Source organism: Colossoma macropomum, unplaced genomic scaffold (assembly GCF_904425465.1).
Source record: "Colossoma macropomum unplaced genomic scaffold, Colossoma_macropomum, whole genome shotgun sequence".
In the NCBI taxonomy this organism is placed as follows: domain Eukaryota; kingdom Metazoa; phylum Chordata; class Actinopteri; order Characiformes; family Serrasalmidae; genus Colossoma; species Colossoma macropomum.
The window spans coordinates 10356453-10382798 of record NW_023494795.1 but is presented as its reverse complement, the minus strand read 5'-3'; the positions used below and the strand labels follow the sequence as shown (position 1 = coordinate 10382798).

General features: G+C 41.5%; 1 protein-coding gene across 2 annotated transcripts in view; it reads left to right on the top strand.

Moving 5' to 3' along the window:
* The window catches only part of snap25a (synaptosome associated protein 25a), a 32541-nt gene extending 10574 nt beyond the window's left edge, over positions 1–21967 (top strand). The window contains exons 2-8 of one of the 2 annotated variants that reach the window (XM_036581400.1): positions 5302–5439; positions 8675–8716; positions 13102–13150; positions 15328–15445; positions 18307–18426; positions 18685–18829; positions 20473–21967. In XM_036581400.1, the coding sequence (XP_036437293.1) occupies positions 5368–5439; positions 8675–8716; positions 13102–13150; positions 15328–15445; positions 18307–18426; positions 18685–18829; positions 20473–20541 (615 nt within the window). In that variant the 5' untranslated portion in view covers positions 5302–5367 and the 3' untranslated portion in view covers positions 20542–21967. Of the gene's footprint in view, positions 1–5301; positions 5440–8674; positions 8717–13101; positions 13151–14987; positions 15106–15327; positions 15446–18306; positions 18427–18684; positions 18830–20472 lie in introns of both variants that reach the window. The other variant, XM_036581401.1, reaches the window with a different exon arrangement.
* Positions 21968–26346: the final 4379 nt, after the last annotated feature.

Sequence of the window (26346 nt, the reverse complement as noted above, 5' to 3'; positions counted from 1 at the left end):
CAGCGAGCACTCCTGTGCAGAGAGAAGCCTTTTTTGACTGGCTAGGTGTCAGACTGAGCGCAAACGCTTCACACCTCTGACTGCTGCAGTGCTCCACACGGTGTATTTAGAAGCAGCACAACCTCGGCCTTCCTCGTCTGGCCATATTTACAAAGCATCTTCAGAAATAATCATTCAGTGTGGTGTTTCTGTGAGACCTCAGTATTTCCGCTTAGCTCTATCAGTATCAGTTAAAGAGGAATTCCACCTATTTTTTAAAAACTCTGCATAATTAAATGGTTAAAGTCATTGAGAGTGGTTTAATATGAAAGGTGACATTCCAGAGAAAATTACCAAGGCAGAATTATTCATAAGTGGTGATAGCAGAAAGTGCTTAAGGCCTCTAAAAGCTCCCTCACAGAAAACTACTACATGAAATGGTTATGAATACGCGGCCTGATGGCTGAGACATTGTTTTACACCACTTTTACAGTAAAGTTTTGGCCTAAAACATATTTTTTGTAAAATAAAATAGTCCCTAAAGAAGATTTTACACACAAAATCTCCAAGGACATGACAGGTTTTAGAGACTGGTTAAAAGAGCTGTCTTTGTAGTAGACATCACAACCTCTGGTTCCTATCACCACCACTGTAAAGAAATGAAAATGGATAAGTTTCTGTACAATGAGACGTCTCACATCAAATCACTCTAAATGACTTCGTTTACATCTCACAGATAGAATTATGCAGAAATGATGGAAAATGGGTGGAATTCCCCTTTAAGGTGTCTCCCACTGCCCTGCATGTTGTTGTGTTTTCTCTGCTCCAACACATCCAGTTCACCTTTGTAAGGATGTGTTTCTTAGTTCATTAGTTGCGTCAGGTGTTAATGGGGGCAGGGAGAGTCGACAGTGCGCAGGGCAGTGATCCTCCAGGACCAGGATTAATAACCACTGGGTTAAGGCAGCTGTTCACTAGCTAATGCTAAAGCTTCATGCTCTCGAGGACGGCATATGTAAAGGACCATGTGGCTTTGTCGAGGTAAATGTAACCCAAGTTTTTAGGTTCCAGTATTTGTTTTTATTTGAAATATCTAAACCCAACATTTTTTTATTGAGAAGATTTTTCTGAAACCCTGCAAACAGTTGGGTAGTGAAACAGAATTCAGGGGCGACCACCGTTTGACTGTAGCAGAACGACACATTCCTAGGATTGCACTGTTGCATTTATATTTTTGTTCGGTATATTATCTGATTATTTGTTACTTTTCAAAAAAATCATTTTATTATGAGTTAAAATCATTTCTGACCAGACTCTGTAGGCATTATGAGCGTGTCACAGGCCCCAAAATGCCTACATGCACATACTTGTGGACCACTGCACTATAGAGAAGAAAAACTTACAAACTCACATTGATATTTTCTGTATTTTGTATGGTCACTGTTTTACGTTTCTAAACTGACTGGTTCTTTTCCATAAAATTGAGGTTACTGAGCTTTTTATTTGAAAATTCCTGGAAACTAAAAGTAAATTATTAAATTAAGAGTAAATTATATTATTTATGCTCCTGTGTTTTGAATAACAAATGCACTGAAATGGTAGTTGTAGGTCAAGGCTGATATCCCGTATTTTCCACATACACGCCAATGCCAAAGCAGATACATAAACATTTATAATATGTTGAATTTGGGACTCGATCAACTTGGATTAGCATTATAGGGAAATATAAAACGGATTTCTGTAGGGTTAAAAATGCAGCAAAATGAATGATATGAAGATATGTTTGCACAGTAGCCCAGCACCACCTATACATTAAAATAAATACATTAAATTTTAGTTTGAAATTTTGCTCAAATCTAAACATCTGTCCAGAGGTGATACATTTTTTAAAGCAATTATCTGCCGATACCAATATGGTTCTGATATCATCGTGCATGCCTAGTGTCCACTCTTTGTCCTTCATCCATTTCAGCATTTGGGCAGTTTGGTCAGGGGTTGAGCGTGTGTACGTCAGTGATGTGACACACACCTCAGCTCAGAGGTGGAATGAGATTTGCCTCTGGCATAGTGATTTTGGTTGAACATGGGTGTCTGGGGAGTGGGATCAGGATGGGCAGGTTTACTGCCAGTCTGCCATCACTATATATGGAAGAAATAATGACAGCTGTCAGGGGACTGGAAATGAGAGTCTCTGTATTTTTTCATCATAGCACACTGGATGATTATGTTTCACAAAATGACACCTTTTATGACTCCAAGGCAGCATAATGACATACTGCCGACAACAGTGACTAAATAATGCATACTTAATATTGCCAGGTCATGGTGCTGTATGTGTTATATCACTGCCAACTGTCAAGTGAAAGGGATGATTAATAAACCTGAAATGTTTACAATGTCTGAGTGAAGCAGGATTTAATAGAGCCCACTGCACTATACTGTGACGAGTCTGTCCTTTCATGCCATTATGTGCGTTGGTGTGTGTGCACTCCTCTGAGGAGCTGTCCTCTCTCTGTAGAGAACACCCACTGGGCTCTGGCTGAGATCAGGTCAATGCGTCAGAATGGGGGTTTCATCTCTAAACACTGGCTGCTCTGTTCTCTGGCCCTCCATCAATGGAGGAGGACAGGATGTGATGTCACAGCAGAGGCGTAGGTAGATTTTAAAGAGCTTCAAAGAGAATTAACTAGGTGAACAACTAGAGGTGCGCAATATTGGTCTTATCCACCCAAAGCAACTGTAGATGGTTAATCTACAGCAGTGGTCTCCAACCCTGCCTTCCTGCCTAGTTCCAACCACCATTTGCCAAACCTGCTCCAGCTAATCAACCTCTTCCCAAGTCCCTGATTGGCTGGTTCAGATGTATTTAGTTAAGGGCAGCTTATTGGATACAGGTTGGAACTAAACTCTGTAAGAAGGTAGCTCTCCAGAGACCACTGATCTAGACCCATTTATTGAATAAAGATTGGCGTGATACAGGTACAAATGTCCAAACACAGAATTTGAAATCTTAGAATATTTGATAACATCAGACTGAACTGTTTAAACAGCACAACAGCCACTCCAGGACTGCAAATGACCGCTTTACACTGATGTTCAAAGCACAATATCCAGGAATTCTCTCAGAAAAGAGAGCAATCTGGCAGCAACTGAGCAGATTTGGTTTTACTCATCCTAGATTGCATGAGAAGCACAATGAATTAGTGCCAGTTGAGCGCAGAAATCTATAGAACGACTGGGTGCAAATAGAGTCTGTGGCTTGAAGGCCAAAACAGGCCTGGAATGGGCTTTTTCAGTAACTTACTGCCGTTCATTCAGAGTTCTGTCTTACTATGGAGGCCCATATCAACCAGACGAGCTTCTGCAGGATGAGAGAGAAAGGGCGGAGTAGCAGGAGGAACAGGATGAAAAGATGGGCACTTCAGCAGCTATCGAGCAGGGATATAATGGGGCGGTAAATTAGTCGAGAATGAGTCCGGGGGTTTCACTGACCTAGATAAGACTCCACTCTGATGTTGATTTTCTCAGCCAGTCGTCAAACTGAAAGGGACTTCATACAGTAGGTAACATGGAGCAGTCAAAGGTGTGGCACCTCTTCCTTCATCTAGTTTGGGTTTAAAGATTCACCCCATTCATATGTAGATAAAGCCTAACCTGAGCACTTCTTGCTTGATGTTATTTTTAATACATTTCCTCATTCACTGGGCTGTCAATGCCTTGCTCTTCAGCATTTTGTTGGAGGCCTGGTAATATATCTAGAGATCATCGTACAGATTAAATATCACCTTGTCATGAAAAGCAATATGGTGAAAGAAATGGTCAATCAATGAATGGTCAGCACGTGTATGTACTGTATGAAGCACATATGATGCACAAGTTCTCCTGCTACATTTTGCTGCTGTAAGAACAAAACCTTTTATCTCTATTTTGTCATTTTTCAGTTTTTGACATAATTTGAAAGCACCCGTGGTCCTATACATTGTTTGTAAATTTCATGATGAATAGACTGACAGAAATGACCCAAAAAGACTTGGAAAAAAGTCTGGTTCCATTGACTTACATTAAAAGTGAAGTATGTTTTTTCCTTCTCCTGCAAAGTTACATTTTGGAGATACAAGATTTTGGTCCGGCAACAGCGATATGTTGGTCAAAATGAATGTTTGGTGCACTTGTTTAAATTGCGTAGGCTGAACTAGTTTCCTGATGCCTCACTAAAAGAGAGGTTGACCACATCTGAATGCTTAAGTGTGATTAAGGAGATGCCATCCTGCATCCTCCATTGTGCAGTGAAAGGTCAGGCCGCCGCATTAAATCTAATTGCTCGAGTTTGGGTTATGCAATTAATGGGGGCCACGCTCTTCTTTTATAACATCTTTAATGCCTTTGTAGACCTAATTTGATTTTTAATTGTAAAGGCATCGTCTGAAGGGAACTGTTTATGTAATACTGCGTAGCTGTTGTTCATGTTGCGCTTGCAGACTGCAGCATGGTATTCCTAATGTACTGCTGATGCACAGTACTTTCATTCCTGAGCTACTCTCTATATATGTAGAATGTTTATAGTGGGATGTTAAAGCTGTCTTTGGGGCCAAAAAAAAAAGATGTCCAGCAAGCTGTTCTTTACGTACCCTGGGGATATCCTACTAACTGGCTGTCAAGCAATGTCCATGACATGGAGAAGGCTAGCACTGATGGTACACCAAGGTCCTCAGGGTTGGATTTTTATCAGCTGAGCTCAACAGTCATGAAAAACGCTTGTTACAATCCCACTCATGAAAGCGCCCGGTCTTCTCTTTTCTTGCTATTTAGCGCTCTGCTGCTCTGTAAACTCAGTCAATGTTAGCATGGAGTCATTACTTTATGAAATTGGCATGTATATGTATAAAGACCATGTGAGAAAACAGTAGGTTTCTTTGACTGAATATATGAGTGTCTATCTATGACATTTAATTAGCCTGGATAAATTAAACTGCTTAGTTATGATTATAAATCTAACCGACCGCTGTAATTCCTAATCCTGAGCTGGTGAGTGAATCTCTGGTGGTATGGATCTAAAGAGGGGACAGCACAGGCTTCAAATGCCATGCTTACCCCTCTAAGCCTTTAAATCCCACTTGTGTGGACTAGACTGGCACCAGTCCTCACAAATCAATGGCCTTCTAGGCCAGCAGCCATTTAGAAGAAACGACTGTAGATGTCCGGTCAAGTGATCTGTTATTGTTTAAACGCTGACTGAAGGGTAATGGAAGAATTGCCGAACAGTTCTAAGCTGTTATGTGAATCGTATCATGTATTTGTTTCTCTCTTTCTCTCGTTTCCCAGCCCTTCCCGGACTCCCAGTAGATCTTCCCAGTTGGAGACCAGCTCCACCCACTCCATCCAACAGCCATGGCAGATGACGCGGACATGCGCAATGAGCTGTCAGACATGCAGCAGCGTGCTGACCAGCTGGCCGATGAGGTGAGGGCCAGTCACTCTATGCTTGTGCGGTCATCAAGGCACTCTCTGTAGCTGTTAATGAGTAATCAAGAAACACAAGTGAGACCACAGACATACTGATAGGCCAAAAAGAGCAGGAGCAGTGAAGTATGCCATTGTAATATTTCAATTTTTTCAATTGTGAGGTTGTGTGGAGATGGATGAACTTAACCTAAGAAGGTGAGCCACACTGGCTAACAAGCAATCAAACATTCCATCAAAGTAAATTTCATGGATTACCAATGCGCAAAAACAAATAGCACACAATCCCAGTCTTACACTGTTTAGTTGATTATCACTGTGCTATAACCACTAAGCTGTATGCTGTATGCTATTCAGCTGTAAAGACGCCCACCGTGCCATGTTCTACTAACTGTGCAGCGATAGCCTCACTGGTTTTGGACTACCAGCTTTGCCAGGGATGCTTTAGGCTCTTAATCATTTCGCATCCTCTGCAGAGGGACGGTTTAGATGGATCGTGGACCCCTAAAGTTGTTCATCATTCTGTAGCTTCTGTAGCTGTCTGGCTGTGTCAGGCCTATATTATATTATATCATATATCATATATTATATATTATTATTAACTACAGGTCCAGGCAGACTTTGTCTAGAAATGAATGGCATTTTTCAAACAGGGTACATTTTGTCCTATGCATATTTTGTTTACCAGAGGGCATGACAGAGCCATTTTTCAAAAAACATTCATTTCTCTGAATTAAGAGGCCATTAACCAGCCAAATGATGGCTATTGCTACATGCAAGCTCACACTTCTGCATACTGAACTGATATCATAAAACAGGCAACTTCACTAAAACACCCCACACAAACCAGTACGTTTTGCCAGATGGGGTAGTTAAGTTGTTCTGGCAGTAGTAGCCAACAGTTCGAGTAGCTGATGTTAGTATATAATAGTGTTGAAGTTCAATGGTAGACTTATTTTCATGCAGTGTCATTTCAGTGAGCAGCAGTGTGAGCCTGCTTGTAGCATGTATGCAGCATTGCTTATAATTTGACTGGTAAACAACCTCTTGAACATTTTTCTTGGACAGAAAAGCAGCTAAGACCCAGAATTTGTAATACAGGCTTGATGGCATCTACAGAATGATGACAGGATTTTAGGAGTCTATCGCAAGCTCTGTTTGTTTACTTAATTCAAATGACAGATTTCTGGTTTCGTATCTTCTCCAAGCTGTGACTGTGCAACTGACCCACGCATGTTTGGATGAGTGTGCATGTGTGTTTGTCAGGTGTAGGGAGGGTCCACCTGCACCCAGGCTTACGTAATGCTGCAGCTTTTGTTGTTTGTGTGTGAAGCGTGTAGATGCGTGTGTGAGATAGATAAAGATAGAGCTGGGTCTGTGTATGTGTGTTTGCATGTGTGTGCATGCGCAGTCCGAGCTCCTGTGGAGCTTCTTTCTGCCGCTCCACGCTATGAATCATCTTCACAGCTGAGCAGAATATTAAAACGCCAGCGCAACACAGCTACGTGCTGCAAAAACATCTTGCAGCTCTCTCATCTGGAGAAAGCAGGATTCAGCTACCTCACACACAAACACACACACATACACACACGCTCGGTTCTCAGTGTCTGTCATCATAATGTCAAAACAGCCAAAGAAAAGAACTTTGCTTTAAAAAAACCTGTATTTGGTCTTAGTCAAAAACATCGGCAGTTAAACTGTAGGCCTTTTAACAGCGGCCATTTTGGATCATCCTCGTCTGACTGTGAAGCGGGGGTGTCTCTCAGCGGGCAGCGAGGCTGTGCTGGGAATGGGGGGGTGGTGTGTTCCTGGCATAGGCTCTGTTCTTCAGGATCATAGGGTGTGGAAAGCTACAGTGGGTCTCTCAAACACTCACTCAATGCCTATCCTTTGATGTTCCTACAAAAAAAGAACTGTAGAAACGCAATAAGAAACTATAATATTGCTATAGTGTTGTATAATGTGTCTATAATAACCTGTACTACATTCAGCTCCAAATAATATTCCTTTAGTACTGGGGGTACACACTTGGCACATGACCGGTTTCATGATATTTTGAAAAAGATTCGAATTAAGGACAATGATGACGACAAGCATGTTGTTGCACAGCTTAGTAATGACACCAGCACTTAATAAACTATAAACCAAATTTACCAAATTTACTGTCCTATCGGAATCATGTACAAATTCCTGTAGCATTAGCATTGTTCTTTTTCCTAAGGCAGAACAAATCAATCTGCAGTGGCTTTCCGAAAAACAGGAGCCACCAAAATAAAACATGAAACAGTATTAGTCATGCAAAATGTTGCTGGAGTGTTGACTCTGAGATAAACTCCTTCAAGGCAAAATACACAAGCAATAATCCACAGAATTTAGTATCAGTCTGGAATTCACTGGAGAGATTTTTTCCTGAATGTTCTTACCACCACTTTTCCCAAGTGTGGTTTGTTGTCTGAGATATTTCAGATACCGTGTCAAAGGGTAGCTCTTTCAGTAAAATGTTCAGTTATGGCGTTTTCCTGCTTGTCCCTAAGACTGGAGTCCACACCCAGGACTGATTCTGGGCTCGTGTGAGGGAGGGGCTCATTATAGCTGGTTTAAATTCACACACAAGAATTCCATCCTAATCATGGATCGATTGCACAGTTCCATACGTAACTTTTCTGCGTGCAGGTTGCAAAATGGACGCCCTAGCTTCAACCATTTGCTGCTTTTTATTATTTTTTTTGGATACAAACACTTAAGCGGGTTGTGGCCATTTGCGCTTGAATGCCTTCTTCGATCCAAAGTCCATTAGGACTTCCATCTCCTCTGCTGTCCACAACAATCCTTTCCTCGCCATCATGAAACTTGAAAAGGGAAGTGATGCGTTAAGTCAAAGCAGTCATCTCACAAAATGAACCAATAATGCAACTCACACATGGCGCTCGCTCGCAGACAACCGCACCAGAGTTCACTGGAAACAAACCACTGATTTCAAGAGAACCAGAGATCGGACCTCTGGACCGCACCCAGGCTCGAAAACAGCTTTCACACTTGACCAAACTCGCAGAGCAAGCGGTCCCGGGTCCAGAAAAACCTCTTGTATGAAAACACCCTTAGTGTTGTGATCATACTAACTGCTTTCTCACTGATTAGCCTGTATTGCCACTGCTTCTCACATATCACAGGTCATGAAGATCTTTATCTGCTGGATCTTGCTTCCTTTTGTAATGTCTACTTTCTCTTTCCACAGTCACTGGAGAGCACCCGTCGTATGCTGCAGCTGGTAGAGGAGGTAAGTCCTTTAACACGCACACTACTCTCAATATTATACACTTAGCCATGGCTGCCAGAACAGTGAAGACAAGATTTTAACTAGCAATTTATTTAACTAAATATCAGTTGCAGTATTTCTTAATGCTACCTCACCAGTCTCTTTTGAGATGCTAGCTAGCAAACTATCTGAGCGGAAATGAAAAGTTTTTTTTTGAGATGTTAAATTACATTAAATGCATAGCTGTTACAGCTATGACCCAAGCTATAGATTGTACTGAATGTAAGTATGGTAAGTCAATGGGCACTAGAGACAGCAGCTTTTGGTAAAGTATGGGGAGTCCAATGAAATGTGGAGCTACTGTAATATTTTAAAGAAATACCTCAACAAAAACTGCTAGCATTGCTAACTGTTCACTGCTAGGACAGTTTGTTGTTGGACGTGTTAGCATTTTGTGGATGAACTGTTATTTTCAGAAAACAGTAGATTGTATCTAATCATTTTTATTTTATACAGCTACTTAAACAATGTAGATTGTAATACTATAAACTAGACATCCAGTGGTATGTTTATATATCACTGTTGTGGGAAGAAAACCTCGTATCTCCAAAATCGTAACTTTACAGGAGAAGGAAAAAACCTACTTTACTTTTAATGTAAGTCGATGGAACCAGAATTTTTTCCAAGTCATTTTGGGTCGTTTCTTTTAGTCCATTCATCATGAAATGTACACACAATGGAAAGGACAACAGGCACTTTCAAATTACGTCAAAAAACGGAAAACGACAAAAATGGAGATACGAGGTTCTTCCAACAACAGCGATGTTTATAGTTCTTAAATAACAAATAATATTCTGTAATTGTCTATTTATAGTCAAGTTATCTGCTATGAGATTTGTCCACTCTTTTTCAAAATATTAATTATTATTAGCTTTAAATTCTCAGTGCAACACACCTGTCTCAGTTATTATGGAATCCTCTACATCACTGCAGACACATCCAAAATTTCTTACATTTTTACAGATTTAGAAAATTAAACTCGCTTTGTGTATGTCTGCAGCAAAATGTGTTGTAGTACTAAAAACGTTTGAATGGTAGTGTACCAAAAAAATCACAAAGAAAAGGCTACACTGCAATCGACATTTGGGGAAGATTCATTGTGGTATATTGAGCGACTAGAGTAATGCTTCTGTCTTTGGCTCCTGTCTGGCTGTGGTCAGCTGACCGACCGGCTGCATAGCCAGGAGCAAGTTGAGCCATTCTAAACTGGGCTAGACGGGACCAGGGCGGAAAGAGAGACAGAGGAGAGAGGGAGAAGGAGAGACAGGGGAGGAGGGGCTAGCAATAGCAAGCCTCTGCGGTATATCTCAAGGTCATATTGATAATCAGTGACCATAATTGCTGCAAAGTGCACCTCCCTGTGCCTATTAACAGGCAGAAAAGAGAACAGCAGTAAGTTGCTAGGGAGGTGACAAACGGTCAAGCGGCCTGGAGAAACCCTCCCTGATGGAGGGGAGGGGTGAAGGAAAACGGAGGACAGAAAGATGGGTCTGGAAAGCGGCACAACACTCAGCCAATGATTAGTCATAGTGACCGATGGGTGAAACGCCCCTCGCTGGCCCCCATTTGAACCTACTTTGGCTTGCGTTAATCAAATGCGTCATATTATGTTCATCTAGCAGCAACTAGAGGTGAATTTCTTGCATTATTTACCCCAGAAAGCACATTGAATTTATACCAGATGTTCTAGCACTGTTGGGGATTTCACCCGGTGCTAACACGTCAACCCCCACGGATCTTTTTAAGCCAATTTTGGGGTTCCTACTGCTGCTTGGGTCTAAGGCCTGATTTATAACACTGTGCAACTGCCTGATTATCCAAAACATCGATTCTGAGTTCCCTGCTCAAAATGCTGATGCAGTAGTTCTCCTGATTTACGCTCTGCAAGCCCAGGTGTTATATTTATCAAACACTTATAAACGATGTAAAACAGGACAGTGCAGCAAAAATGCCTTTACCAATCCTACTCGAAGTGTTTTTATGAAAATAAAAGGTGTTTTGAGACCCAGTGACCAAACAGGGTTGAATGCAGGACAGAAAAAGTCAATACTTCCATCAAATCTAATCAATAACTAAAGCATTGAGTGCTTACTATTCAGCACATCAACATCTGTGATTCAGTGTGTCACAGCCACACCCCAGTGGAGCAGTGGGGGTTCACCACATTCATTAGTAATCACTGACTGTGCCTTAACTGAATTAGTAATGGAGAAATCTGTTCAAAGCAATCACCTTTGTTCTGAGTAGAAATGAAGGTGCATCCGCCTGCATGTCTCTCCCTTTATAAACTGATTGCCTGGCTTTGTGCTTTTATTCCACACATTTAAATCACTAAAGTTTGTCCGTCATCACTGTACTACATTAACTTTTATCACCATTATTAACCACACAGGAATGAGGAAAGTTGAAATGACTCTGATAGGCGATTCGTTGGATTAAATGATTCTAATTCATTTCACCTTACTTGATAACTTATGTACACATTACAAGCAAAGTAGGTGCCTAAACTTTAGCTCGATGCCAAAGTCTAACCACTGTCATGTTTTTATTTCTGTCATTAACTATTCACTGTCCTCAAGCCAAAGGTAAATGACACTGCCATTATTGTTCTGTGGATAACGGTGAGTTAGGCCCAATCCCATTTCTTCTTTTTACCCCTACCCCTTGTTTTCGAGTGTCACCCTAACCCCTTGGAACTGAGTTACAAGGGGTAGTGGTTGAAATCTTGCCCTACGAAATGGGACAAACCTCAAATAAAGAAAAAAAACATTGCTTCATTAACAGCTACTAGCGCTGCTCTGTAGGCGACCCGGCCCGTCTTCAGTGATAGCAGAGAAGAGAAGTGTTCAGCTCCTCACTGCTGGGCTTTATTTACATTTAGGGCATCATATGCTTTCAAAGAGGGGGCAATTATTTATTATCACCCACCACTAATTCTTTGGTGATAAGTCAGATATTCACCAGCATCTTGTTCGAATTTTCCCGTTCCACCTTAAATGGTGCAGCAGTTACATTCTGGTGCTGCAGGCGTCAGAACTGCTTGACTATTTAAGGTGGAACGGGAAAGTTAGCTAGCTAGCTAAAGAGACATTAGCATGCTATTATTAATTCTTTATGCTTTTTATACCATAATACATTGAATCGATATTAAACTAATATAATACAGTGGTTATCGTAATCGAAAATTCTCACATTTGTGGGTTTCTTTGGTCGCTCACGCCGCCATCTTGCCTGCTTTTTTTTTTCTCATAACACTCAGTTTGGACTCTGCCTCTGAAAACCTTCCTTTGGAGGGCCATGTAGCCCTACCACTTCACCCTACCCCTCTATCTCAACAAAAATCAGGACACCTTACCCCTAGACATGAACGCGCAAAACAGAGGGCTAAGGGCTAAGTGGTAGGGGCGACGGGTGAAATGGGATTGGGCCTTACTGTATAGGGGGCTCAACACCTGAAATCAGACATTTTCTCCTTTAAATCCCAGCTGAGGCTTCAGAGCAGGCAAAAAAACAGAGCTTTGGATTTTAACATCAGTGCGCTCCATCATTTGACGGCTGCTGCTGAGCCCCTGAGTTAGATGCCTAATCCCCTGGATGCTTTAGGGATGCTGAAATATTGTACCCCCATCTGGCCTGTCAACAGTGACCTTGACAATGAGCAATGACTGCACAACATCCCAGCTGTACAAAATAAAGCTTGTTTCACTTTACCATAATGTTCCATGAGTTCTAGAAACAGTTTGCTTGAGACCCGCAGTTTGCTGCTGGACAATACGCACCTGGAAACAGGGGTCACATCTGGAGATCCTTCAGTATATCGTCGCTGTTGTATCAAAACCTAATAACTCCATCTTTTCCATTTAATACTAACCCTTGTGTGGTGTTGATGTGTTTGTTACTCAGTGGTCTGGTGGACACAGCCATAACAATTTATGTAAAAACACCAGATGTTTAAAATATCACAAGTGGCCATATAAAGGTACAATTTCAGAGTTATAAGCTTTTGTGACAGCAGTAGTGATATGTTAAGGCCTGACAAGCAAGTGTTTTCAAAAAGGCTCCACATTAAGACCACAATTATTCCCCTTAATCATTAGCTGACCACAAGTTCATATGTACGAAGAGGGCAATGCGCTGTGTCGACATATCCTTAACCACTGACTGCTCATGATCCTGGACCTTTCACGGTTTTCCTTGACAAAGTCCCGCTTTCTTGACTCCAACTCTTAAAGAAACCCTGTAAATTCCTCCTACTGATCTTACCTCTGTCTTTCTATTCTTTCCTTCTTTCTTCTTCCCTCACCTCCATGCCACCTTGCCACCTCTCCATGCCTCTTGGTGCATAGAGTAAAGATGCTGGTATCAGGACTTTGGTTATGCTGGATGAGCAAGGAGGTAAGTCCAAACGCTTTACAGACGGATGATGACAAAGCATGATTTCCTGAAACACAAGTTAACTCTGAATCAGCGTTTCACATTTTGACTGTAGTGTGTGTAGCTATATCCATGTACAGTTTTCAGTTCATTCACACTAAATGACACACAAGTTGTAATGGCTGACAGCTTAATTAAAACTCATCACTGAATTAACTGATATCGGTAATTATATCTTTCCTTCCACTGTTTAAAATGTTAATTTCCTCTGCTTTCTTTTGACTAACAACTTTCTAAATCTTTTTTATTCTTTTGCTGACAAGTTTGCTTCTTTCTTAACTTCAAGACATTCTCTAGAATCCATTTTTTTCATTTTCACTAACAAAAGCACATGCGCATCATACGGCCACTGAGACTCTTCATTGATTGTCTGCATCCAACTTTTTCCATCCCACAACTGGTCAGTTTACAACTGTTCCATCATCGTAAATAAGGCCAACATTTTAAATCTAGAGCGAGTTTCTTTCTCTGTGTGGGGAAAAATAAAACGATCGAATTAGCTGGTAAAGACAAACGTTTCCCATAGAACACACTAATATCCTTTTTTGTATAATCCCTGGTTGAATGCCTCAAAACTGCTCAGTTATTATATCTTATTTATGATTAATTGGTGAATTAATTGGATTCCTGGTTTCCAATAACGCTGCAGTGGACCCACATTAAAAGCATACATTAGCTTGTTTATCTAAGTGTGATTTAGGAAACTGTGTAATTGGCCTTGCATTGGGCATTATCCTGAGTCGGGCGCTCTGATTGGCTGCAGTGTGGGAAAGCCCCCACTCAGAAGCTGATGATTACTCTTGTGCGGTATGGCTATGAAAGGGATGAGCTCTTCCTGCTCCAGACCTTAGGGATTGCCGTCGAAAGCCTATTTAAACGAGCCCCTTAGCCATGAGGTACTGTTAAGCCAGGCTTACTCTTTGACATTGTAGTCTGGCACTGTCATCAAGAAAGGGTGTGGGGGCAAAGCAGGCTGAGAAACTGTTGTACCTGAAGAAAGGCTAAATTTTCCAAATGAAAATGAATGCCTTCCTTGAATTTCCCCACTAATATTACAATAATATTCTTTCTAATAAGCTACCAATGGACCAGAGCTTTGGGTTCAAGTCCAGGGATTCTACAAATCTGACTAGCACTGTAGGTTTTTTTTCCTTCCCGAACCCATCCACAGTCTTTTCCTCCTCACAACATACCACACCAGACTTCCTCTCTACGGGTCACGGATTAAACGCCCTGTTCGCGTGGCCAAACAATCCCAGACTGCATCACCACAGGTCACACAGCCACCTCTGTCATGCTCATCCCTTACCCCCACCCAGACAAACAAACCATGAGCTACATACATTGCCTTATTAAGCCTCCGCCGAATGACTCAGCACGTTACGGCCCTTAAGCCCTGGGCGAAAGATGAGGGCAGTCTTTAATTCCGTCCTGAGGTCTAATTAAAGTCACACAGCTTTGAGCTGCTGCCCTCCTACAGTGACTCTTGTGGGACATGCTGTCTCTCTCTCCATTTGACCTCAGGGATCTGTTTCAAATGCACTGGGGAAAGTGTAAACAGCCAACAATGATTTGCTTTTTTTTTTGTCCTCCAGCCTATTACGCTTTTAATGGATATATCCTTGTGGAATATATGGAATATTTTCCAGCGGCATTTGTAGATCCATTCCAATGCATGTTGTCCCCACTAGGTACATTGTAGCAGAGTCGCGCCCAGCTTGATAGTGTTCATTTCTCCAAAAAAAAACAAAAGCCAATAAAATTCATTCCACTGCTGTCATCCCTTTGTCCTGACCAGAACAACTCGATCGTGTTGAAGATGGCATGAACCATATCAACCAAGACATGAAGGAGGCCGAGAAAAATTTAAAAGATTTAGGGAAATGCTGTGGCCTTTTCATATGTCCGTGTAACAAGTAGGTACTGACCATGTGACGGAAGGGTCTTTTGCGTATGTGGTGGCGTCCATTATTATTTTTTTTTTCTTTCCTTTCGTTTTCCTTTTGTCACAGTGACTGTCTGAAGTTTTTTTCTTTCTGTCTTCTCTTCTTTGTCCTCTCTTTCCTCCTTCCTTTCCTCCCTGTTTTCTTCTCACGTGCTTCGTTCTGTGGGGGATAAATTGCTTGTTGTTTAATCAGAACAACTGGAGCGCATCGAAGAGGGGATGGACCAAATCAATAAGGACATGAAGGATGCAGAAAAGAATTTGAACGATCTAGGAAAATTCTGTGGTCTTTGCTCCTGTCCATGTAACAAGTAGGTGCTGCTTGCCTGCCTGCCTGCCTGCCTAAAAATAAAAAATAAAAAAAAAGATTGCAATAAAAATACGCCTTAGAGGTCTTTTAGTGGCTAGTAGCCCTTGCCAGCAATAGCCAGACTCACCACCCACGCTCTTCAGTATGACCTGCCCCAGAGGAATTGATGAGCATGAGGCATGGTCGCACCCACACTCTCTCACACACACAACTGCCCTGCAGCCTTGCCTCCTGGTCCTCTGTGACTGAGAGATTACCCATCAGATATATGAAGTAAGGCATGCTGCACTGATCCTAAGGGTTGACCTTTCCACACACCCCTATCTGAGAACCGCATGCAAAGAATGAAAGGCTGGACCTTTCGGGACCGAAATCTTAATAGCCAAAGAATCCAGCATAAAAACTGTATGGATGTGCCAAAGTTGAATTAGTTGACTGTCCAAGTGTCAGACGTTGGAAGCAGAGCAACTCTGAACGTGGACAGTAACCACTGACACGGCCTATAGTGAACCAGGTTATCTTAATTTCAATAGATGAGACAGACACAATCACTCATAAACCAAACTTATAATCAGACCATTATTTGACGAATCCCAAACCATTCGCAATTTTTAATCCAAGATGCATGAAATAGGCCGACTTAAGCAGCAGTGCAACTCCTCTGCAACTTTGAGAGCACATCCATCAATGCCACTGGCTCGTATGACTGGAACAGCATGTCCCTGAATGCCAAATGCATGCTGATGCAACTCTTGCTATTAATAACAATGCTGCTACCTATTAAACAATGATGTATACTAACAATAACACTGCTGATGACCTAAACTTGACTTGTCAGGAAACCAGATATATCATTTAGCCATTAGGGTTTTACATGAAAGTGGTAGGAACGGAGGAAGACAGACCCAGAGATCTGGTCCTCAGCCGCAGTACAGTGGATAGAACTGTGTTTTCACTGGTTATCCCCAAAGGGGGAGCGGACCAGATCTAGGTCAGGCAGAAAGAGAATGGAGATATATTCTGTTTTAATTTGATAGCCCTTACTGCCGATGTCCTCGGTTGATACAGCCGAACAAATGAACATAATTCACCTCACTTCTTTCTTATGTATCGTGAAAGCAATACAGTTTCAGCCTAGAGCTTGAATGATATTCAGTTTTAGCATATCTTAATGGTTTCAGAGGGGGGGGAGGGGATTTCTCTGTACATTGTACATTTGTCTCTCATTTAGATCAGACACTTCTTCTTCTTTCACTGTCCTCTTCGTAGGAAAATGTAGCAAGGATGGCAAATATCAGCATTCCAGGCAGTATGTACCGGTTAGAACATTAGTTGCCCTGCCACATTACATAGAGCCTAACGCACTGCGAAGATGGAGAGTAGGAGAGACGGGGGAACTGTAGCCGTAGTCCATATCTATAAATAACACTGCAGTGGGAGGCCTGGCTATCTCCGTTTAGATCAAATCGAATAAGATCTGGAATCCAGGATCACTGAGCTGTTATCAAACAATAACACAATAAAATGTTCGGACTCATTTTAGACACTCAACACGACTGTGTGCTGAGAAAGAACCCCGGCCTGTCATTTTGACCAGCCGGACAGAATTCTCGCAAGCCAGTGGTGGCAAACAGGATCCAGATGGTAACCTTGTGATGGGTTCACCTGCTTTGCTCAGAGTGTGGTAATACATGTAGGAGTAGCGCTCGTATTCCATAATTTGCTTAACCCTCTGCTGCACGCATTATGAGAGAAAAAAAATTCAATTCACTTTTTTTTGCATGAAATCAACCTGATTATTAAATCCAAATAATAACAAAATAATAATGTGTACAGGGGTCCGTTTGGGGTATGTTGCCCTGAGGCAACATTGTGCTACAATAGGAAGAAATGATATAAAGCCATGGTGAGATCTGGCTTTGCGACTGGCTAAATCCATTCCACTGCCCCACAATGTTGCTTCTAGGCAACAAACATACTTCGGCAGTTTCTGGATGTTAAGAAAGAGGTTTAAAAGTGTCAATAAAATGACGATATTACCAAATACATCCTTTTATTGGCTTACTCAAACTCTTCCCTTTATTATTAACGCTGTCACTGTCGTTAAATATGTATGATGTTAGCGTAAAGTGAGGAAAATGTGTTTGTTGCCTAGAGGCAACGTTGTGCAATAGAGGGTTAACTATGTTCAACAGAATGACATGTTTAGGAGAATTTTAAGGTGCACACACTCCATTAGAGACTGAGCATAGAGACAGGTGATTCTTTCTATCAGTTTAGCCAGAATAATCGGTCTACTAGAATCTACCGCATATGATAAACATAATTAATATTCTATAAATATGAAAAAAGAGCTAAGAAAAGGGCCTAGGAATGGGTTCTCATCCCTCCAGTTTCTTTTCTTTTGCAGTTGTTTGCGCTTTGTCTCTGACGGTGTGGCAGTCCCGTTACTCTGTGTTGTCTGTCTGCCAAGGCCTGTCGTCTTTGTTATTTGTCATAATCTGAGAGGGGGAACAGCTCATAAGCACTGGGGAGGGGAAGCAGTCCAACAAGTAATGCAAGGGTGACCTCTGAGTCCCTTGTTTTCTTTTGCTAGTTATTCAAGTTCCCCTTTATTTTCCATCTCTTAAAGAAAGGTATGTGTTTCAGCGAACAAGCCATGTATGTTTTATGTCTACGAGATATAGCATCTTAGAGAGAAGTGATAGGAGAATTAGCTTGTCCTTGTTACTGCTTGCCTGGTAGTCCAGCATTTGACCATTGTTGTTTCTATGTATTGCTGGTCTGTGTGGGCAGAAGCTCTGCTCATACAGAGGTTTTCCGGTCACTTGTGTGCTCATGCTCCCGTTGACTCCTGTGCAGAATGAAGAGCGGAGGCAGCAAGGCCTGGGGCAACAACCAGGATGGCGTGGTGAACAGCCAGCCTGCCCGTGTGGTGGATGAGCGGGAACAGATGGCCATCAGCGGAGGCTTCATCCGCAGGTGAGGGGAACCGCTGGGTTCCAAGACACATGGTCAGTGAGGAACTGAACAAGTGCAGAAGGGGTTTGTTGCTTAGTTATAGGGTCATGAAGGGCTGGACAAGACAGCTGTGAAGCTTGAAAAGGCCAAGGGATGTCAAACGTATAGAACCTCTTAGTGTTTAGCAACATAATCTGAATATGTAATGCAAGTTAATATGGTGCTCTGAGAAAGCAAAGCATGCATGCTCACTACATCGCTATGTGTGCTTCTGTACAGGGTAACAGATGATGCCAGGGAAAATGAGATGGATGAGAACTTGGAGCAGGTGGGAGGCATCATCGGTAACCTGCGCCACATGGCCCTCGACATGGGCAATGAGATTGACACCCAGAATCGCCAGATTGACAGGATCATGGACAAGGTAGGGGCTAGATTTGAGTTTTAGTGCTAGAGTCAATATATTTTCACAGTTTATCGATGCTGCAATGCAGCATTACTCTCGATCTTTATACATCACATTTCACATATTGTGATCTGGGGCCGTATTACAGAAGATTCTCAAGTCTATCATATCTTATCTGTTTTGTTGTCATGGCAACTTCAGTTAAGATTGAAGTTAAGGACAGAAGCCATTACAGAACAACAGTCCTTAAGTCTATAATCTTATTTCCAGATAAGAAGACGGTATTACAGAAACATCCTGAGCTGCCAAAATATCCAAAATATTTTCTTAACTTTAAGATAAACCCAGAGCGTCTTACCTTCTGTTTTAATCGTGTTTCTATTGTTTTATGGAGTGATAGACAGCACAGTTCACTATAAGCAGCATAATGACGCTACATTTATCTACACTGAAAACGGTGCTTTGACTTCTTCAATTTACTTATTCCCTCTTATTACCTTTGTGTGGTAATGTTTCATTAAAACCCGTCAGATCCAACATTACAGTGATGGTGGTGAATAATGAGGAGACAGAGCTGAACGGGTGTCTGTTTATTAGGAGGAGTAACATTAGCGCGCTCGGCTAAAGCGTTTGGGAAATGAAACTGAAACTGTGGAGCGGAGACTCTGATAAACAGCACTAAGCACTAACACATTATTCTTAACTTTCAGTTTATCGCGCTTTAGTTTTATTTGACCTTTTTTACACCAGTAATGGTAGCTAACGTTAGCTGTCCGGCTAACTAACTTGATTACCTGTTTACGTTTCAGCTGCGCGCGTATGGTCAGTTGCTAGGTAACAGACACGACAGTTGATTGTCGACTTCAATCGAGAAAGTGAAGATTCCTAACTAGAGATAAGATAAAATGCCGTAAGATTAGATAAGATTCTTCAATTAACCCTCTACTGCACGTATTATGAGAGCAATTTAAAAAAAATATTCAGTTCACTTTTCTTGCATGAAATCAACCTGATTAATAAATTCAAATAATAACAAAACATAATGTGTACAGGGGTCCATTTGGGGTATGTTGCCCTGAGGCAACATTGTGCTACAAAGGGAAGAAATTATAGAAAGCCATGGTTAGATCTGGCTTTGTGACTGGCTAAGTCCATTCCACTGCCCCACATTGTTGCTTCTAGGCAACAAACATACTTCGGCAATTTCTCATAACAAAAAAAAAAACATACTGAATGGTAAAAAATTTATCAATTAAATGATGGTATGACCAAATACATCCTTTTATTGACTTACTCGAACTCTTCCCTTTATTATTAACCCTGTCATTGTCGTTAAATATGTATAATGTTAGTGTAAAGTGAGGAAATTGGGTTTGTTGCCTGGAGGCAACGTCGTGCAATAGAGGGTTAAGATCAGATTTGCTTCCGTAATATGAATATGTGAAAAATCTTATCTTGACCTGTCAGATCTTAAGACAAAAAGATAGGAAGTTTCTGTAACCTGGCCCCAGTTTTCTTAGTGATTAGTTTTTATCCATTCATTCTATTTATGTAAATAATATTGAATCTTAAAAAGTGAACTTCACAAGTACATATATAGCTACAACTCAAAGGTGTACAATGTATATCATTTATTCTCTTTACTCTTCGTCTTCTACCAGGCTGAGTCCAACAAGACCAGGATTGACGAAGCCAACCAGAGGGCCACAAAGATGCTTGGCAGCGGCTAAGCGTCTCAACCGTCTGCTTTTACCAACCGTGCAGTTTGTCAAAAGGCACAAACATGCTTTTATCATGGTATTTACCTTCTAGGTTTGCACACATGCACATATCACCTCCCCCCCCCATTGTAAATGTTGTTCTGTGTGCTGTCTGTCTGCTTTTTCAATGATTGTCCTCGTAAATGATTTCTTATACTCCGTATCATTCTTTCCAAAGGTTGTATATAGTGCTGACTCGATGGCTCTAGCTCACTTGTGAAGTTTTTATTCTCTTTATCACCTATATACATATATGTATGTATGTATACACATGTATGCTTATATGTGTGTACATATGCATATATATATCGCCTCTTTGCTGGATGAACTATATAATAGGAATGCTATACAAGCTGTCTTTCCTTTTCAGTATCTCAGTATCGTCTTAGTAAAACTGTGTCATTCCATTAGGCTACTGTCATGCTCCTTATTTTGATGTTGTCATGACAAATGATGAAGGGGTAAAAGATGACTAATTATATGATGATGCTGATACCAATACAAAAAGCACTTACAATATCTGTCCTTGGTTCATTTCCCTCATCACACCCATAATCAGTTACTGTTTAGACAATGTGCAACTAGATTCTGTAGCTGTAATAGACATTGCATTCCAAGTGATGTGAATTGTGCGTTATGCATGACAAATGGTAGATTTTAGAGTCTTATAAATAAAACTTGTTTTAAAAATATGAAAAAAAAAAAATCATGGCAGTAGCAAAAATCGACAAACGCATGCTCAGTATTAGGACACAGTTGAACGTTCCATATTCCTGCAAGTTTGCAATAGTGCAACTCTCTCTGTCAATATATATTTACAGACTGTGACCATCGTTGTAAAATAATGCAAAATGAAGAAATGTAACGGAGATGACAAAAAGTGGTGGTTCTGCAAAAATGACCTGTTTTCTAAATGATTATGCAGCTCAGTGAAGATATTGACTTAAGTGCTGAACGGTGGGGACTGGTTGTTTACTGTATCATAGGTTTTGGATGCTCTGAAAAAAAAAATTAAATAAATAAACGTTTGCAATGTAAAGCAAAGACGCATATTTCTGAGAGACCTTACTTTTTTAAGAAGACTGTATCCTGTTAGTTTTCTTTCCCCGTGTGGTTTGTTATTGGTAAAAAATGATAATAATCCATAAAAAAAAAAATTACAAGAGATTTTTTTTGTTGCTTCTGTACTTAGAGCTATGCACACCAAATCGCTGAGATGTTGAATAGTCACGAAGACAAATAAATACCTTACCTGAATGACACATAAGTTAAACTGTGAGATTGATGTCCTCGAAGCATGTAATATTAAAAACTCCCTCTGTATCCTGTCAGTCTGTGAAGTGGTTGACATTTTGTAGCTAGCTGAATTGATTAAAAGTAATATAACCCCTCCTCACTATGGGTTCTCATTATTGTTTCGCATGGATGTATGGAACCGACATCTATCGGAGCAGTTTATTTGGACGGATCCAGAGTGGCCAAAGTTGATAACCCTGTTAAAAACCCAAGGGGGGATTAATGGATTCATCAGTAGTAAATCATATACACCGATCAGGCGTAACATTATGACCACCTCCTTGTTTCTACGCTCGTTGTCCATTTTATCAGCTCCACTTACTATATAGGTGCACTTTGTAGTTCTACAGTTACAGACTGTAGTCCATCTGTTTCTCTGCATACTTTGTTAGCCCCCTTTTACCCTGTTCTTCAGTGCTCAGGACCCCCATGGACCCTCACAGAGCAGGTACTATTTGGGTGGTGGATCATTCTCAGCACTGCGGTAACACTGACGTGGTGGTGTGTTGTGCTGGTACGAGTGGATCAGACACAGCAGTGCTGCTGGAGTTTTTAAACACCTCAGTGTCCACTCACTGTCCACTCTATTAGACACTCCTACCTTGTCAGTCCACCTTGAAGATGTAAAGTCAGAGACGATAGCTCATCTGCTGCTGCACAGTTTGTGTTGGTCATCCTCTAGTCCTTCATCAGTGGTCACAGGACTATTCTGAGTCCAGCAGTAACACTGAGGTGTTTAAAAACTCCAGCTGCACTGCTGTGTCTGATCCACTTGTACCAGCACAACACACACTAACACACCACCACCACGTCAGTGTTACTGCAGTGCTGAGAATGATCCATCACCCAAACAGTACCTGCTCTGTGAGGGTCTATGGGGGTCCTGACCACTGAAGAATAGGGTAAAAGGGGGCTAACAAAGTATGCAGAGAAACAGATGGACTACAGTCTGTAACTGTAGAACTACAAAGTGCACCTATATAGTAAGTGGAGCTGATAAAATGGACAATGAGCGTAGAAACAAGGAGGTGGTCATAATGTTATGCCTGATCAGTGTAGACGTACACTGTTCATACACTATTATACACAGGAAAACCAAAGTATTTTTACTACATAGCACATATCCTTCACTGTCTTCCACCAATGACTTAAAAGCGTACCTGAGAAAAGCCAGTGAGATTATGACTACATTGTTTGAAGAGCCTTGTAGTTGTGGGACATCCTGTAATGTAAGTGGGTTGACCACAGGAGCTGTTGATTAATGAACATCAATTTGCTGCCACTGTAAAATAATGAAGATACATCATACTCATTTACTTTCATTAGACACTGCAACAACACAACACATCCCAGAGCACTACTGCTTACCACAACAGACAAAACAACAACTTCAGCACGGAAGAGTGGTTATCTACTAGTGAATCACAGAGGATGCACTCAAAATTGTGCTTGGTTATGGCTTTTCTCACTGTTACCCCCAAACAAAAACACAGCTGACGACAGTACGATACAGAATCAATGCACAGAAACACCACAGATACATTTGGCCAGTACATAAAATGTTTTAGACCCACAGTGGTCTAAGTGGAGACACTCTGAAAGCTGAACAAAACAGAAACGTGTTCATAACGTTTACTATTTAATATGAAGGCATTTCAAGAGACGTTCCTCTAAGTCTCTTAAATGTGTGGCAGGTCTAAGTTGAGCTTGGTTGAAGTGTTTAGCTACTACTTTGAATCCGACAGACTAAAGAACAGTACTGCAGTGGAATAAGACTTCCACAGACTGGTGATGAGAGATCTTGAGGACAGGTGTTGCAATAGGAAGCAATTCTCACTGTAACATACATTATTCATTAAAACAACAAAAACATCCACACTGGAGCTGAAGAGGGCCAGAGGACTGCAATCTGGTGCTTATTCTCTATTTTTTTTTTAAGTAGAACAAGAGAACCAATTCTTATATTAAGGCCCAATCCCATTTCTTATCTTTACCCCTACACCTTGATTTCAAGTGTCTCCTTGCCCCTTGGAACTGAGTTATAAGGGGCTGTGTTTGAAGTCTTTTTCTACAAAATGGGACCCTCAAATAAAGGAGAACATTACTTCTACACATTAACTACACATTAACAGCTACTAGCGATGCTCTATAGACGACCCTGCCAGTCTACAGTGATAGCAGAGGAGGGTGAAGTTCAGCTCCTCACTGCTGGGCTTCAGTTTAATTTAGGGAATCATATGCCTTTAAAGAGAGGGGAAGCGATTATTCTGCACATTAATAATTATTAATAATAATTATTTATTATCGCCCACCCCTAATTCTTCAGTGTTATGAAGCTGAAGTCAGCTACTCGCCAGCTTCTTGTTTAAATTTTCCCGTTCCACCTTAAATGGAGCAGTGTTTACATTCTGGTGCTTCAGGTGTCAGTGCTACTGGACGATTTAAGGTGGAACAGGAAAGTTAGCTAGCCAGCTACCGACGCATTACAATACTATTTTATGCTTGTTATGAAGAAAAGGACCATAATACATCTAAACAACATTAAACTAAGATAATACACTGTTTATTGTAATTTTGTAACTGAGAAAATATTCACATTTGTGGGTTTCGTTGGTTTCTTGGCAGCCGTCTTGCCAGCTTTTCTTTTTTTCTTAATAGCACGCTGTGTGAAGTGTGAAAACCTCAGTTTGGAGGGCCATGTAGCCCTAACACTTCGCCCTTCCCCTCTATCTCAACAAATTCTGGACACCCTACCGAAGGGCTAAAGGCTAAGTGGTAGGTGCGAGGGGTGAAACAGAACTGGGCCAGAATAAGTGTCAAAAGAAGCTGATATTTGTTAAACATGATGGAATATACACTGACAGCTGTGACTGCAATCTTACTTGCTGTTGTCCAGGGTTGCTGTATGTGGTGGTGCCATATCGCAGCACCCTTGGAGCAACTTGAGGCCATGAGCCTTCCTCAAGGACACAAAATGCAGTAGACAGGGAGGGATAAGGCCTTCTGGGACTACACCAACATCCCTCGTGGCTACGCTCTAAACCTCACCTGATGCACAAACAGACAGATGACAGAAGGACTCATACAACGTCCAGTTATACATGCATAGTGCGATCTAACTGGCGCCTTCACGCCAGATGCTGTCTCTGTTTGTAAACAGACTGACATCTGTTGCATTACCCTACTTTGTGTACTGTGAACAGATATGCCTGTTCGCGTTGGCAGGGTAAGATGCAGCACATGCCTCTGTTTTGTGTTTTGTTGCTGGACCAGACAGATGTAACAGGCAGCCAGTGGCACATCTCTCTGTTGTCTCCCCATTTTAGCTAATACAACTGAGACTGTGGGGAGCCCTGGCCCTCCTGCACAGGGGTGAATAGGGTTTCCTCTTTCCCACACACACAGGAGGCTGGCGAAGGAGCCGCGGCTGGCTGCGTTTGCGCTGCTGCGGAGGTGATTAAGGATGATGGTGATTTATGAGGGAGAAGCAGCCTCCGGCAGATGGGGGGACATTTTCAGTTTAACCTAACACCACCTGCCCACAAACATCTTAAAAGGATACTTCCTCCAGAAATGCTAACATAGCTAACAATGAATGGCAGCTAATGGGGAAGAAATAACGTGATGGAAACTGTTTGCTAGTTCTTGCCCCCCTTTCAGTCAGTAGTAGTAGCATTAGCATTTCAGAGTGCACTATCATTTTAACACTTTTGGAGTGCTGCATCACTTCTTATTCTGCCTCTGTGATAGCAGAATGTCTGCTCCTTTGTTTTGTGGTGCCTTTTTCAAAATATGGACTGGCACACCTCTCAGCCAATCACAACTGTGTGTAAGCACTACTTCCTCTGTCAAGCTAAAGAAAACATTCAGGCAAAACTCCTCAGAACAACTCTGGAGCATGAACGGCAGGGGTAGTTAATTTAGTCAGAGTTAAGAGGCTAAAGTACTGTTCGGCCAGGATTAGTTTTCCGTGGGGAGGTGGGGTAATGCCAGCTTACGTCAGGGGGTCTTTGCATAAAATAAGAAATCTGGATGACAGAGATGGGAGTGGCTACTCGGTGTATGCGCTGCATTTACTCCAGAAACTAGTAGAAAACACGCCAAAACAATTTAATTTAGCCGTTACTTTGTTTACTTTAACCAGCCACAGATAAACATACTTAGAAGCCGCGCTGGGTCCAGCCAGGCACGTCAATGGCGCTGCCATTTTGGGGAGGTCAACATCGCTGCTGGACTGCATTCAGTACCATTACAAAGCAGCAGTTTAAGAAAGATACTGTCCAAAATTACACTATTTCAAGAATATTGACTCAGAAAGTGGGAGAGGAGGCGCTCCACACTCATGTCTGTGTGATGTTTATGTGTAGATGGCCGTGTGGTTGGTGAGGCACAGAGAACCTGATGATGTGATTGTTTTTCCTCTGGTTTTATATTAAGCTTTTCTCATTTAACAGTCTATTCACCTGATGTAGTAGTTAT